The sequence below is a fragment of the Phocoena sinus genome, chromosome 12 (genome assembly GCF_008692025.1).
Source record: "Phocoena sinus isolate mPhoSin1 chromosome 12, mPhoSin1.pri, whole genome shotgun sequence".
Taxonomy (NCBI): domain Eukaryota; kingdom Metazoa; phylum Chordata; class Mammalia; order Artiodactyla; family Phocoenidae; genus Phocoena; species Phocoena sinus.
This window is the reverse complement of record NC_045774.1, coordinates 79,230,787-79,247,583: the sequence shown is the minus strand read 5'-3', so window position 1 is coordinate 79,247,583 and position 16,797 is coordinate 79,230,787. Positions and strand designations below refer to the sequence as shown.

At 42.0% G+C, this 16,797-nt stretch overlaps 1 protein-coding gene across 5 annotated transcripts in view; it reads right to left on the bottom strand.

Annotated features, from left to right (window-relative positions):
* The window catches only part of COL12A1 (collagen type XII alpha 1 chain), a 114,067-nt gene that overhangs the window by 38,993 nt on the left and 58,277 nt on the right, over positions 1-16,797 (bottom strand). For all 5 annotated transcript variants that reach the window (XM_032650699.1, XM_032650698.1, XM_032650701.1 and 2 more), the window contains 12 exons: positions 15,073-15,202; positions 14,320-14,459; positions 13,752-13,881; positions 12,400-12,542; positions 11,166-11,295; positions 10,388-10,530; positions 8,575-8,704; positions 6,692-6,811; positions 5,440-5,586; positions 4,097-4,213; positions 3,800-3,946; positions 3,194-3,268 (listed from right to left, as the gene is read on the bottom strand). In XM_032650699.1, coding sequence (XP_032506590.1) covers positions 3,194-3,268; positions 3,800-3,946; positions 4,097-4,213; positions 5,440-5,586; positions 6,692-6,811; positions 8,575-8,704; positions 10,388-10,530; positions 11,166-11,295; positions 12,400-12,542; positions 13,752-13,881; positions 14,320-14,459; positions 15,073-15,202 — 1,552 coding nt within the window. The remainder of the gene's footprint in view (positions 1-3,193; positions 3,269-3,799; positions 3,947-4,096; positions 4,214-5,439; positions 5,587-6,691; positions 6,812-8,574; positions 8,705-10,387; positions 10,531-11,165; positions 11,296-12,399; positions 12,543-13,751; positions 13,882-14,319; positions 14,460-15,072; positions 15,203-16,797) is intronic.

The following is a 16,797-nucleotide window of genomic DNA, read 5'->3' as shown; positions in this document are numbered from 1 at the left end:
GATGAACATTTGGGTCATTTCCTGTTTTTTTCCAATTACCTGGTTTTTTTTTTTTCTTACAAATAAAACTGCTATGAATATTCCCGTAGAAGTCTTCATGGGAACATATGCTTTCATTTCTCTCGGTTTAGCACCTTGTAGTGAAATGACTGAGCGGTACCGTAGGTTTATGTTCAACTTTAAGAAACCGCCAAGCTGTTTCCAGTGTAGTTCTACATTTTACATTCCCACCAGCGGCGTATGACGGTTCTAGGTACTCTACGTCTTTGCCAACACGTGGTCATTTTAATTTTAGACATTCTAATAGGCGTAGTGGTGTCTCATTGTGGTTTTGGCTTGCATGTCTCTAATGACTGATACTGAGTATTCACATATCTTCTTTGGTAAAATGTCTTTTCAAATTTTTTCCTCACTTATTAAAATGGGGTTGTTGGTATTTTTATTAGTGATTTGAGAATTATTTATGTAATATGGATATAAGTATTTTAGCAGATTATGTGATTTGTAAATATTTTCTCCTAACCTACGACTTGTCTTCTCATTCTCTTAACAATGTTGTTCAAAGAGAAGTTCTTAATTTTGATGAAGTACAATTTATCAATTATTTCTTTGCTCACATTTTTGGTGTGATGTTGAAGAAATCTTGGCCTAATTTCAGGTCACAAAGGTTTATAGATTAATTATTATATGTGGGTTTATGATCCATTTTTTAAAATGTTTTTTTATCGTGGTAAAAGCCACATAATATAAAACATACTATTTTAACCACATTTAACTATACAGTTCAGTGGCACTAAATACCTTCACATTGCTGTGAAACTCTCACCATCATCCATCTCCCTAATTTTTTACCTTCCTCAACTGAAACTCTGTCCCCACTGAACACTAACTCCCCATTCCCCCTCGCCACCCCCCCATTGCCCTCCTGCCCCTGGCATCTACCAATGTACTTTCTGACTCTACGAATTTGACTGTTCTAGGTACTTCATTTAAGTGGAATCAAACAGTATTTGTCTGCACCTACTGTATAGTGGAATGCATTTTTAAGGTGAACTTAATATATGCCCTACAAACAGATTGTACCTTCTTTTTTTTCCCCCTGTGCTATACAGTAGGTTCTCAATTAGTTATCTATTGTATACATAGTCGTGTATATATGTTAAATCCCAATCTCCCAATTTATCCCACCCCCTTTCCCCACCTTGGTGTCCACACGTTTGTTCTCTACGTCCGTGTCTCAATTTCTGCTTTGTAAATAGGTTCATCTGTACTATTTTTCTAGATTCCACATATATCCATATATCCATATATCCATAAATATCATATTTAATATATGATATTTGTTTTTCTCTTTATGACTTACTTCACTCTGTATGACAGTCTCTAGGTCCATCCATGCCTCTGCAAATGGCACAATTTCCTTTTTATGGCTGAGTAACATTCCATTGTATATACGTACCACATCTTCTTTATCCATTCCTCTGTTGATGGACATTTAGGTTACTTCCATGTCCTGGCTATTGTAAACAGTACTGTAAATAGCTGTAATGAACATTGTGGTACATGTCTCTTTTTGAATTATGGTTTTCTCTGGGTATATGCCCAGGAGTGGCATTGCTGGGTCATATGGTAGTTCTATTTGTAGTTTTTTAAGGAACTTCCATACTGGTCTCCATAGTGGCTGTATCAATTTACATTCCCACCGACAGTGCAAGAGGGATCCCTTTTCTCCACACCCTCTCCAGCATTTACTGTTTGTAGATTTTTGGATGATGGCCATTCTGACCAGTGTGAAGTGATACCTCGTTGTAGTTTTGTTTTGCATTTCTCTAATAATTAGTGATGTTGAGCATCTTTTCATGTGCCTCTTGGCCATCTGCATGTCTTCTTTGGAGAAATGTCTATTTAGGTCTTCTGCCCATTTTTGGATTGGGTTGTTTGTTTTTTTTGATATTGAGCTGCATGAGCTGCTTGTATATTTTGGAGATTAATCCTTTGTCAGTTGCTTCGTTTGCAAATATTTTCTCCCATTCTGAGGGTTGTCTTTTCGTCTTGCTTAACATGTCTTTAAGCCAAAAATATTTACTGAATTCCTTTCAACAGTCTAAAGAAACACACTACTATTTTATCCTATAATAATACACATTTAATTTTTAATTTTACTTCTTTAATAGGCTTAATAAGCATAACATTCTAGTGCCTTCTAAGAGAAAAGAAAAATACTTTCAATTAAATGTTGGAAACAGAATGTGGGAAAAGAATAAACCAGTAGTTAATTAGCTAAAACTTAATTTGATGAAGCCCTGAGCATTGCCCCAAATTACTGAGAGACCAATCTTAATAGCTCAGTCTATGTCTTTTTACCAGTTTACTACAAGGGACAATTATGTCTCCAACCTTGGTGAATGGAAATATTTTAGCTTTGTGTAATCCAGGGCCCTTCTTAGGTCAGAAGCCAGGAATTCCAAAGCCAAAGGCCCAGGGGTTACGCTGCAGATTTAGCCCAAAAGGTCCCCAGTGCCTGTTGATGCCAGCAGCCACAAGTAAGAAATGCCCTCCATGCGACAATGGATTATTTAAGGCATCCCTAGACCTTCATCTGCAAAATCGAGGAAACAGAGTTCCAGCTGAAGAGGCAGAGTGGTTTATCACTGGGTTTTTTTTTTTTTTTTTAATGTCGGTTCATTGGTTTGTTTATTAATTTATTTTTGGCTGTGTTGGGTCTTCGTTTCTGTGCGAGGGCTTTCTCTAGTTGTGGCGAGCGGGGGCCACTCTTCATCGCGGTGCGTGGGCCTCTCACTGTTGCAGCCTCTCTTGTTGCGGAGCACAGGCTCTGGATGCGCAGGCTCAGTAGCTGTGGCTCACAGGCTCTAGAGCATAGGCTCAGTAGTTGTGGCTCACGGGCCTAGTTGCTCCACGGCATGTGGGATCTTCCCAGACCAGGGCTCGAACCCGTGTCCCCTGCATCGGCAGGCAGATTCTCAACCACTGCGCCACCAGGGAAGCCCTATGACTGGTTTTATTCACACTAAAATGGGCCTGGAGCAGAAGAGCAAATGACTGGTAATCTTTGCCTTTAATTGAAAAACTCTTTAGCAGGAATAATAGGTCAGAAATGTTCTATATCAACTGCATAAGTAAGAAGGCTATCAATCCCGATCAGCTGAATGCACTGCCTAATGGCTGTACTTACCTTCCCGGGCTGGTGGAATCGTGGGAGGGGGAGGAGGTGTAGGCGGCTCTGTAGGAGCTTCTGTTGGTTTTACAGCTAGAATTAAAAATAATAATTAGAAAAACGCAACATGTGCACATTTCATATCTCAGAAAGTAAATCTTTAGAGCCATTTCAGTCCTCGATAACAAATCAAGTGTCATGGGCACTGACATACTGGGAATCCTAGCTTATCCCAAACTGGTACCATTGGTAGTCACTCAACATTGACTACAGCAGCACGAAGCGAAGCCCAGATGCAAAGGGAGAACGTAAGACCTTCAGATACAGTCAGATGAGCAGAGGTCACTAATACGGATCCATGTGCACCTTCTCACTGTCAGCTAGAGCCAGCTCTCCCTCCTTTAGGTCTTTCCTTACAATTACGCCAACTCTGACAGGGCAGCACGGATCTGCAGCAGGTAAAGGTGCTGAACCAGGTGCAGACGCCACCTCAAGGACCTGCCACCATGTCACTATTGCCGCTCGTAAGGAGAAGTGTCACACAGGAGTCACTTATGTCTCCCACACCCAGAGCATCCTACTCTGAAGCCTTACAGAGACTCCCCAGATTACTCAAACGCTTACTAGTATGTTCTCTGACAGAGACACCTGGTCCCTCAAGATTTGGTGTCTGTACAAAGACAGTGACGCCATAATCAGTGTCTGGTGACAGGCCGGTGAAACAGTGACTGGTTTCTGATCCACGCACTGTGATTTCCTGTCCTCTTGTTCCTGATTAGGACAGCAGAGGAAAAATGCCAGTGTCACCAGTAATTATATTTAAAGACATTTTGATACATCATTTTATAAATAGAATGACACCTTTACTGAAGTTTTAAATGTGGCTACTATGTGCTCCAGGTCATTTTTTTGCACACGTACCGTCTGCAGGGCTTAGTTTTAGCCTGTAGGAAGTGGCTGCCCGGTGAGCTGACCATCTAACACAGAATGTATCCCACGCGACCTGGTGAGTTTTCAGATCTGTTACATTCAAATATACTACAAAAGAAGGACAGAAAGAAATAGATTTACTTCATAAATAAAGGCCAAAAAAAGCATACTTTTAATCACAGCACAATTTTTAAACTTCCACTGTGGCTGACAAAAATAATGTCTAAAGTCTCACATTGTTTCTTCATAAGAAACAGACATGAAACAAACACGAAAACATGGTATTGTCAAAACCGACCTCCCTTTCTATGACTGATTTTCAAGGGAAGGAAAATCCACATTCAGACGTACCTCTGAGATACTGCAGGTTCAGTTTCAGACCACCAGAATAAAGCAAATATTGGTACAATAAAGCGAGTGACACAAATATTTTGATTCCCCAGTGCATAAAAGTTATGTTTACACTATACCGTAGTTTATTGTGTGCGCAATAGTGTTATGTCTAAAAAAATAATGTTCATACCTTCATTAAAAACACTTTATTGCTAAAAACTGTTAACCATCATTTGAGCCTCCAACGAATTGTAATCTTTTTGCAATAGTAACATTAAAGATTACTGATCTCCGATCACCATAACAAACATAATAACAATGAAAAAGTTTGAAATATTGCAAGAACTACCAAATGTGGCACAGAGACATGAAGTGAGAAAATACTGATGGAAAAATGGCACCAGTAGACTTGCTCCGTGCCGGGTTGCCGCAAACCTTCAATTTATAAAAAAACACAGCATCCGCCAAGCACAATAAGGCCAAGAGCAATGAAATGAGGTCTGCCTATAGCCCCTCTCAACGCAATGAATGTCAATGACACCTCATGAAAAATAATAAAAAAAACTTTTCGAAAGGCTATCTGCTAAGTCCGCAAAGAGCCATTAAAGCACTTGATGACAACAAAATCTATCTGCAAGCTGAATCAGTCATCATGGCATTTATGGGAAAACTTTCCATTAGATCAATACATTTAGGTAATATATGTTTAACATCAAATGTCAGGAAAAACCACATAGCATCCCACATGGATAAAATCATAATTTTTATAATTTTTATCTTTTAAAATTCAAAATGTATTTTCTATGAAACAAACATATCTCATACATTTTGTATCCTTGATTATATGACGTTAAGTATTTGTTTAGCCGGACACAAAAGAGTTACCTACTCAATGCCAAGGAAGCATGCGTAAGAAAAAGAAAGAAAGAAAATTAAAACAGAAGGACCTGGTCATTTACACTACACTTTTTCTTACAACCGCAAGAAGCTACGTGACTCACAGGTAGTGCCTTGGTCCGTCAGAGGGACACTGAGACCAGAATCGTACTGCGCGTAAACATTCACGTCATAGGTGGTGCTGGGGCTGAGATTGTGTAACGTGTACGATGTCACTTCTCCAACGAAGACCTCCATGGGCTCATTGGAACCTTTAATAACAATCACAAAAATACATAGACATATGTCATCCCTAGTCTCATATTTTTCTTAAAATCAAATAACTTATACTCAAATGATAGTATGAACACCATTAATTCCATAGCCCTTATGCACGTGCTCCCCGTAACACCCGCCGCATTACATGGTGAATACAAAACTGGAAGCAGAGACCGAATCCTTTTCCTTGTTATTCTCAAAGCACAGCACAGTAGCTAGCATGTGTACTAATGAGAGTAGCAGGTGTGTAATTACTGTTCCTTTAACGAATAAATCATCACACCGTCAACTACTCTAGACTCTCAAGCCTCTTCTTTAAGCTCCAGTTTGCAGCATAGTGCTTTGTACATACTGGGTGCTCAATGAACATTTTTCTGTTGTAGAGATGATTTAAGAACGTCTATCTCCCACCCCGTTCCATGCAGTGTGGTTAGTTACTGAAAGTCCTCCACCTTGAAGTTCCCTCTCCATTTCTTACACAGGCTCACATATCCTTACTCTTGCCTTCTCTCCTTTATTTTTTTCTAGCTCACATCCCTCCTGGGTGCATGGAAGATACCCCAGCAAATTTACTATAAAAGTACTTTGCTTCCATTTTGCTAAACATATAGACAGAAGATGGAAACACAGATGGCGAATAATTTAATAGAGGGGATGTCCATTTAGGTGAAAGTGTCCGTGGGAAGCCAAAAGAAAGCCTGTCGTGAATAAACTAAAATGCACATGCCCCAAATGGAATAATACCTTGACCTAATGGGAAAAATACACAAGTTTATACTAATTAAGTACTCATTCTTTCACAATCATTTTAACATATAGGTTGTCTGAACACAGCTTCAATTTGTGCAATTTTATGAACCACATCAGACGCTTTCGTCATGCAGATTAATGGGAGTTGCATCTAAACCCATAGTAACAATGACACTTTAGAACATTGGCTTAAATACTATTTCCAGAAACGTTACCTCCGGTAGGAGAGGACTTGATGTGATAACTGAGCTATCAGGAGAATCTAATCATGGGGGATGCAACAAAGAACACCCTCATGCACAAATAACCCTCCAATGCATTTCTAAGATGATAAAGGTGCTTCCTTACCCACTGGCTTATACACAATTTTATAGCCAAGAACGGGAGATGGTGAAGGATCCCAGGACACTCTGAATCTCGTATACCATTCATCTGAGATGTGTATGTTCTGAGGAGGAAGTAGTCCCACTGAAAACAAATATTGGCACACGTTACTGACCTTTTATTGACAAACGAGGAGAGAGCACAGAACTTTATGAGTATTGACCATGAATGTTGACAGTGCAGCCTCATGAGAGCAAACTAATAATATCCCATATTGTCCCGCTCCAGAAAACAATTAAAAGGTCTCGAAATGTTCAACAGATAGCTTAGTAGTTTTCCAAATTCAAACAGCAAATCAAATGGACTCAGGAACCGGTGATTTCTAGAACTGGATTCAGAATTATAAAAAGTAAAAGAGATCTCATACCATTTTTTTGAATGTTATAGATCACAGATTGCTAGAGCCAAAAAAAGGATTTACAGACTGTTTAATCCAACCATCTTATCACAAAAATAAGATATGATTTGCCCAAGACCACACAGCTAGCTAGTGACCAAAACGAGGTTCTTCCCCAGCACCACTATAACCTCTACCAACATAACCTAGAGTAAATCCTCACACCTCCAGAGTACTACCCAACTCTATCTCCTATTAGATCAACGCTGTGAGGTAGCCTGTTAGTCAGCCACTGAGTTTTTATTCACAGCATTACACAAATAAGGACTTAACTTCAAAACCTTTTTTACAAGAGAAGCCAGAAGTGGTTTTGGCCCTTCCTAGAAAACTAAAGATCTAGTAGAGATTTTTGTATGTTCTTGATTAAGCACAGAATTCTGAAATACAGCATTTCCTCCAGAAAAATACCAAAATATATTCTGAAACCTAAGGGAAGAGTGAAAATGGGAAGCTGTTAAATTAAAATCATCTTGAGTCGCTAGATGGAGTCTGTGTTGACTCAGTCCTGTAGACAACAGGTGTCAATAAATATACAAATTCCTGGCCTCCAACGACTGAGCTGAAACACTCTGGTCCTGCTTTTTTCTCAGGAGTTTTCAAATGTTACCTCTCCCAAATCCTGTAATGTTGTCAAGATCATTCAAGTAGAAAAAGAGTTTGGGCATCTAAGTGTAGCAAGGAGCCTGAAATCATGTTACTTAAGTGGATTTTTGCTGAACAAAGTGGAAAAGTGTCTTACCCATGTCTCCCAGTAATGGAACCCAGCGGACCCATGGCCCAGCCCACCTTCACGCTCAGCCAGGGACTCTCAGCTTTGGCCGCGCACCAGAACTTCGGCAGGTCTGGACCACGTCTAGACCATTAACATCAGTATCTCTCGGGGTGGCGTCCAGGCGTAAGCCTTTTTAAAGGTCCTCAGATGATTCCAGCAACCAAATTAGAGAACTTTTGATCTAAACCATAAGGAACTGCTACCCACGCAGGCTAGAAAAGGGGCCTGAACCCTGGTAATCCATTAGTACCATAGAAAAAAAATTTTTTTAAAAAAAGCTGAATTTGTAAAGACAGAAGATGATTACCAATCATCCTGCTTCTTTTTCATGACTTAAGATTCTATGGTGATGGGGTCTTTTTTGCTGAACACTTATTTGACTGAGTTAACAGCTATAGCCTTAACTGATACCACACAAACTAAAACATTATTTGGTGACTAAGCAGTGGTTTTCCAAAGAATAAAACTATCTCAAGCAAAGCAAAGTATGCAGATTTGTGTCTCATTTTCCTTCTTTCAGTGGACCTTTAAAAAGTTAATAACACATTCTGTTGTCACACCATTCTGACAAAATTCAATACCTAATACAAATGTTAATGCAGTATTAATGGAGTGTCTGAGACGTATATACTCAAATACTACCAAATTTAAAGATTATAAAAGGTTTAAGACATTTACCAGTTCTTCCATTTCCTGTCAAATGGGTACCATCTCCATCTTCATAAACAGCAATAACAGTAATTTTATATGGGGTATCAGATTGCAGGGGCTGTAGCATTACATTGTTTCTTCTGCCTGGGACAGTGGTCTGCAGGGGAAGTTAAATTATGAGTTATCATCAGCTAGAGGACTTCCAGATCAATACTTTTGTACGCATTCCCATAAACAGTAGTGTTTTCTTCATCGTTTCTTTTTCTTGCACAATGCTCAGGGCGAGGCAAACTGTCTACCACTGTGCAGCAAGGGAAATGGTTTTAGAGTCAGGCAGGTCTCAGCTCAAATCCCGCATCAGCCACCTCCCAGTCTTGTGGCTCAGCGTCTCAGAAGGAAGGATGGAAGCCGTGAGGATGAAAGGCAGTATCTCGTACAGCACCTCCACACACGTGACTGAGCACCACTGCACTCCCTTCCTTCCCCACTCCTCCATGTGTGTCAGTTTCGTGGGACTCCTTCCACAAATGTGCACCCTGTGCCCACCGTGGGCCAGGTGTGGTACCAGCCACTGGGGAGCAAAAGCGGACTCAGTTTCTGTCCTCAAAAGCATCAGTTTTGGCTTCCCTGGTGGTGCAGTGGTTAAGAATCCGCCTGCCAATGCAGGGGACACAGGTTCGAGCCCTGGTCCGGGAAGATCCCACACGCCGTGGAGCAACTAAGCCCGTGAGCCACAACTACTCAGCCTGCGAGCCACAACTACTGAGCCTGCACTCCACAACGAGAAATCACCACAATGAGAAGCCCGTGCACTGCAACGAAGAGTAGTCCCAGCTCGCCGCAACTAAAGAAAGCCCGCGTGCAGCAATGAAGACCCAGCGCAGCCAAACATAAAATAAATAAATTTATATTAAAAAAAAGTATCAGTTTTGCTAATATTAATTAGGGGAAAAAGAGGAAATGGAAAATATATTCAGCTGCCCCCACGAAGAGCAAATGAACCAGACAGACCTCTCAGTCTCTCTTCCAACTCTATGCTTTGCTTCTACAAAAAGCAGGGATCACTTAAACCATAGATTCCAGCACAGAGTCCCCTAATTCTAAATGGTGAATTGGGAGGGAAATTACATTTTTAATGTTTTCAGTGACGGGAAATTGCGTATTTATCCATGGCAAGGCTGAATAAACACTAAAGCAGGAGCTTCTCTGCTTTGGCAAACTAAGTGTGGTGATACCGCTTACCCCATCTTGATCAGAAACTCTTAAATGGCAGTTACATGGGTTTCTGATTAATAAAAATAGGAGCTTGGGGCTTCCCTGGTGGTGCAGTGGTTGAGAGTCCGCCTGCCGATGCAGGGGACACGGGTTCGTGCCCCGGTCGGGGAAGATCCCACATGCCATGGAGCGGCTGGGCCCGTGAGCCATGGCCGCTGAGCCTGCGCGTCCAGAGCCTGTGCTCCGCAACGGGAGAGGCCACAGCAGTGAGAGGTCCGCGTAACGCAAAAAAAAAAAAAAAAAAAAAAAAGTTAAGATTTAGAGTCACATAACTCGAACAATAAGTTAGGTAGCTCAGAATAATAGCTATCATGTTTCACCAACTCAGTTCCTATGGTACAATTAGATAGTTAGAAATACACATTTTTATGAGATAAGATAATTTTTCAACCTGTGTTTAGAAGAGAAATGAGCCCAAAGATACTGATCGTGCAGGTGGCCCCAATATCACATCAGAGAAAGACTCAACTGTAATCACAGCACTTCCTAAAGAAGAAAGCTTCCTTTCACCCTCCAACCAGGTAAGACATGACAAAATGCTCAAATGAATGAGTCACCGACTCACATATTCATCAATTGGGTCACCAACGGTGGGAGAATAAATGATCCTGTATTGCTGAACCGGCCCATCAGCGTGGTCCCAGGCTACCGAGAGGCTGTTGGTTGTCTCCCCGAAGACTCTCAGATTTCTTGGTCCACTTCGTGGTACTAAATAAATAAATACCACAGAGTTAGTTTCCTGTCTGTGACCATAGTGGACACCGGGGTGGAGGGAGGGGCATGAAAGAACGGGACCCAGGGCAGAGTAACCGTACCCCGGTCCTTCACGACTCTCTGGGTCGCTTACTCCCTTGTGATGAAATACACATCTACGGCTCTAACGTGAAACCATAGCCAGTAGAAAGTGCTGCATTCAGAGCTACGATTACATGCTGAACTTCCAGTGACAGAGAGCTAGGTTTGAACGTGAAAGTACAGGCTGGGAGAGAAAGGGATTATTTTAACTGCTATAGGCACCTCCTGTTTAATGAAACAGAGAGGCCGCGCCCTAACACTTCCAAAGTGCCCCGTTGGTGAGAAGACCCACGGCAGGCAGAAGAAGGGAAGAAACCCCTCCGTAACTGGGGTACCAGATGAGAAGACGGCCAAACGACGTCACTCAGCTGGGAGGGCAGTCATGGGCCCAAGGCTCCAGGCTGAACGTGACTGTGGGCAACCCAGAGCTCCCCTCACCTGCACAAGGTAGAGGCGATTCCCCACACTCCTCACTCGCCACCACCACCCCCTAGGCCTCCCGCCCCAAGTCACAAGGGAACCCGGTGGAGAAAGGATTTCCGCCTCACACGTGCGGCCCTGGGCGGGGCTGGGAGTCCCCTCTGCATCCGAGTAGAGGGCAACGATGTTCACGGAATAGGGTGTGTCCGGAATCAGCCGCTCCAAGTGCACCGTGCGGGTATTTCCCGGCACCACGATCTGGAGGGGAGGACACACCAGATTCTGCTTGACCACAGCCCAAATGCTTACCGAGTCTTTTATTAGTCAGCATCATAATATTTACAGTAAAAGGCTGAGCCCAGCACAGCAGAAACCACCTTCTGTGCCACCTCATGAGAGCTGTCCAAGCCACACTGTTAAGGGCAATTTATCCTCAGAAATTTCCTCTCCAAAAAAGTTAGTTCATACTTGACCCTTAGTAACTTCAACTATCTCCCATTTGTGTTCATGATAAAGGTTCTCAAATACAACATCCAGGGCTCAAGAGAGTTACCCAAAATAATCCCGAATGTTAGATACACATAAGAAAAGGGACCACACACACACGCACACACACACACACCAGTAAAATAGAGAGCTACTCCATGCAATGGATAAGGGCAGTACTGTCTGAATGTGTCCTACCATACACAGGGACATACAAATCAATATTCTTACAGAACACATCTATCCCTCCTCATTTGTTTACCTTTGTCCATTGTCATTGTTTATTTTGGTAAAGACTTGTAAATTAAATTAGTCTATAAATTTACTTTCCCATAGGTGTTCTATCCCTTGTCCAATTAGACATTTCTGATCTCAAAATTATTAATCTACTTAGAAAACTGCATAGTACTATGGATTGAAGATAGATTGGGCAACTTGTTAAGAGCCAATGAAGGCAAACTTTAAGGTATTTTCATAACAAAGACGTGTATGTTACAACAAAAGCCCATACTGACAAGGTCTAGCAATGATTTGCATTCACTTCCGGGGCTTTTAACTTATATAGCTAATTTGCATTTTTCCAAAATTCATTTTTGCTAACTAACCCTATAGTTAATACACCTACTTTAGTTCATCAAAAGCAATCATTTAAGCATTACACATGGGCAGGCCCGTGGCTTGCATCCTCACAGGCAACCAAACAGGACACAAACTTGAGCCTAAGCTCATCAGGAAAGGAAGTTTCCAGGAGACCCGGTAGGTACCACACCAACTGACTTATTGTTCCGGGCCAGCAACTAAAGCAGGAGGCTTTGTAAAATGCTGTAAAATCTACAGCATTCTTCTGTCGAGCTTTACGACGACAGCATGACTTACAGATTCCGAGGGTCTCTGGCCAGCCAGGGGCGAATACACGACGCGGTACTGCTGCACCGGCCCCGGCGCCGAGCCCCAGCGAACGTCCAGGCTGTTTGGCGTTGGATTGTACACTTGGACGTTTCTTGCCAGCCCTCTCACCACTGAGGAAAGAAAAGCCAACACGTATTTCTTACATCCGTTTATATATGTCAAGCTTTTGCTGTCACTTCTCCAAAACTTCTACTCTGTTAACAGGATAAAATACTGTCCTCCTTAAACTTCTAATTATCTACACACAAAAGCAGATGAAAATTCTGCAAAGCCAAATGTAGTCAAAATTAGCCAACTATGTCCTTGGTCTATATGGAAGCAAAGTTGTTGCCAATAAAAACAAGCTAGTGAAAGTACGATAATAGCACTGGGTTGGCCATAAAAAAACAAGGGGCAAAGGACAAGAAGCTTCAGTTTTCCAACACAGGTAATGGAGAGATAGAGAAGAGGATTTTATAGCTCTGCCTTCTAGGTGAAAACTAACAACACCGATGAAGCCATCTAATTCCATCAGCTACATTCACCCATTCATTCCTTCTCATTCAACAAATAGATACTGAATGTCTTCTGTGATTAAAAGAAAAGGCAAAAGGAGGGAGAAAAGATACACTCAGTTCTCAGTTAACTGCCCCAACAGGGACTTAGAAAACATGCAAATTAAATCCATGTATTAACCCCAAACTCTAGTTTAGCCAATAACATCATCTCTCCAGACCGCTAATCTTTTGCCAAAAGAAGTCATCTGTATTTGCTCTCTTTTAGCCATCAGCAAGTGTATTTTTAAAGCCAAAGAAATATTTATAGGTATGCCCCAAAGCCTTTAAGCAGTACTAGAAAGAATTGTAAAACCACTATACGCTGGTTTCTCAAGATGTTAATGGCAACTGAAAGCACACAGATTTTCAGCGCCAGGAAGCACTTCATCAGCAAACCAGAGAAATGTGCGATCAAGTAATGTGACGAACAGATTTCAACAACTGACACTACGAAAGCCAATTACAAAACACTGCCTCACACAAATTTATAAGGCACAAAGCAAAGCTCATGAACTTCTGTGAGTGAAACAGAATCCTGGTGATTACACACACATTTATAAATCCTGAAATTATCATTTCAGAAGAAGAATGCCATTACAACTTTTTATTTCATACACTAAAATATTAACAGTTGCTGGCGTCTGGATGGTAAACTATGGGTAATTTTTATGTTTTTGCTCTATCATGAATTTTCCAAATTTTCTTCAATGGGCCTATATGGCCTTTACATGGAAAAGCAAAACGTATCATGAAAAAGCAACATTTTTCTGCCTTCTTACTTACATGTCCTTCCAGTATCTGATGTGCGTCCTCCGTCACCTTCAGAATACGCGGGAACTACTGTAACAGTGTATGAGGTATCTGGCTGCAGACTCCTGAGAATGGCATAATTGGTATTGCCAGGGATTGGAACCTACAGATTTTAATAAAATGTAAAGTATCTGATTTGAAAAAACTTATAAAAGAAATAACACTTCGAATAATATAATACTCAAAATATTAACTCAAGACCAAGCCAAGAAGCAAGTTCTATAATATTGGGATGTAATGATGCGCCCCCAGACGGACTGTTATCAGAGTTTCTGAAGGCTTCCCTACACTCACCCCAGCCTCCCTCTCAGAACTCCCTGAAATGATTATTTCCCCTAGCCCCAACCCCCCGCAAAAACTCCCTGATCACCCAGGCACAAGACACCAACCTACCACCCTCTGTCAAGTCCTATCAAATGAGTATGAGTATGAACTTCTTCAGCACTAAGGTAAATTGGTTAACTCTTTAGATCCACTTTGCGATCGATCGTTCGGCTACAGCTAAAACAAACGTGCTTTTTTCCCTACGGGAAATAAGTACCAGTTCCTCCGGACCGCCTGCTGTGGGTGCGTAGAAGAGCTTGTACTGGCGAGGACTGCCCTCTGCGTGGTCCCAGCGAACGTTCAAAGTGCTGGTGGAAGGGTCGTACACTCTGAGGTTCCTCACGGTATTCAAAGGTTCTGAAATGCACGGAAAGCACATCACAGTGTGGTCCTAACAACCCAGCGCTCACAAAACACAGGTTCACTGATGTCTCCCCACCCCACAAATATTTGCTGAAGTCCTGAATAAGGGAAAGAATGTCTGTGATCATCTGACACGTGTCTCATCTCTCCAGAGAGATTTTGGCCCCTGAGCGGTTTTTGTTTGTTTTATCCTAGAAAGTAATAAACGTCTTTCTCCTTGAACAGAGACAGATGACTCCAAGTAAGGATATTAAAAAACAATTAAATCATTATTAACATGCATTTTAAAAGATTAGCAAAAGCCTGTGTCACCCCAGGGTTTCCAGGGAAAGATGCGATTCCATCCCCGTGAACGTTATTTTAAAAGCCGTGGGAGGGCTTCCCTGGTGGCGCAGTGGTTGAGAGCCCGCCTGCCGATGCAGGGGACACGGGTTCGTGCCCCGGTCCGGGAGGATCCCACATGCCGCGGAGCGGCTGGGCCCGTGAGCCATGGCCGCTGGGCCTGCGCGTCCGGAGCCTGTGCTCCGCGATGGGAGGGGCCGCGACAGTGAGAGGCCCGCGTACCGCAAAAAAAGAAAAAAAGCCGTGGGAGACTGGGTTCACTTACTGGTCTTGCCCCTTCCTGTCATGCGACCGCCTTCACCGTCTGGATACAGGGAGGACACAGTGATTGCGTAAGGAGTGTCGGGCTTCAGCTTCTGTAGGAGCACACTGTTTTGCCGTCCTCCTACCATGGTCTTGAGTAAAACAGGGATAAGTGTGAGCCTTGCTCTCTCCATCTCACTAATCTGTTAGAAAAAGCTCTTTCTACAGGGGAGCTGTTTGAGACCTTTGCCAAGACCTTTGCCAAGATCCGGAGTGAAACCTGAAAATGTATCTTAGGGTATAATTTTAAATGTAAAATATGCACTTTCGATCACAAAAAGGATTTTAAGCCTTAAACTGGTGACCTTACAAAGATATTTCAACTTGCTAGCCGCCAGCACTGTGAAATTTCATCCAAAACACATTTCACAGATCTCCTCCCCAAAAAGGCATTTATCATAAGTGAGCTGCAAAGGAACTTTAAGATAGCAAAGAATTGCATAATAGTAGAGGCTCTGCACCATTAAGTATTATTCTTACCTTTTTACAGATGTTTGCTATTTGCTTTAGACACATATATAAATGACTCAGCAAAAGATCTAAAGCTTTTGGTTTTCTCCCCCTCAAAAACTGCCCCTCTAACAGCATGAGCTGTGTAAACTACGTGAAGGGACACTCTGCCAGGCCACACTCAGGATTCCAGCCTTGTGGTAGGAAGCTTTTTCAATATCCTCTGATTACAGAGTTTGAAGGGTTTTATTCATTGCTTAAGGCCATCTAGTTATCTTGCTGAAAGGAAATTTGTATGATTTGTTAACGGTCTACCAAATTCAGATGTTTATGCCATACTAATTAAAATCGCATGAAAATGGCATGCTGCCCACGAATCCACATGTGGATGGTTGGTCCAGATGTTTCCCACTTAGCACGCATCCACTCAAGCAGTCTGCGTTTCAGAGAAAACCTCAGTGAAGCCCCCTCAATAGGGGCAAATTGAACCACAGGGGCTAATTCAAACAAATTTAGTATTTGAGGTTATGAGAACAAAGTATCAATGTATTTGATACTTAACAAATCTGAAAGCATCCACTTAGTAGAACTAGCCTCAGGAGGAAGCAGAATGGTGTGTGCCTGCTTCTCCCATCCAGCTCTCCAAAACATGCCAGCGTCAGTGATTCATTGCTTTGACTGTTTCGTAGACTAGCATTAAAATGCAAATATCCTTAAGAATAACAGACCTTAAGGACTTATCAGCTAATACTGTACAGAGGATAAGTTTATGAGACGCCTTCTAATTATAACAAACAGCTGAGAGACAGGAAAGAGAGACCCAGGGCAGCAGCTGGATGGCCAGTATCACCAAGAACAGAAATGCTAAGGACAAGCTTCGCCTAAATCTGGCCTGGCACAGATGAAAGTTCTGTTTCTGCCATTAAATTATCAGTCCATCCAATGTGTCTTATTTTATATAAAAGCCAGTTGATGACACTTGGTATTTAGTTTACTATTGATAAACTATAAGAAATTCTTAATCCAAATGTATCACACTACCTAAGTCTAGATCTATGGAAACCTCAACACAGCAGCTCACAAGAGCATTAGTTCAGCTAAACCCACTTCCTGCGCAGGTTCAGAGACCTTTAACCACTGCCAGCATCTACCTCTGCTAACACCTCTAAACTGGGAAGAGGTATGACCCATTCGCTGGAGCTCAGAGAGTCAGACAATTAAAAGTTAATAACTCACT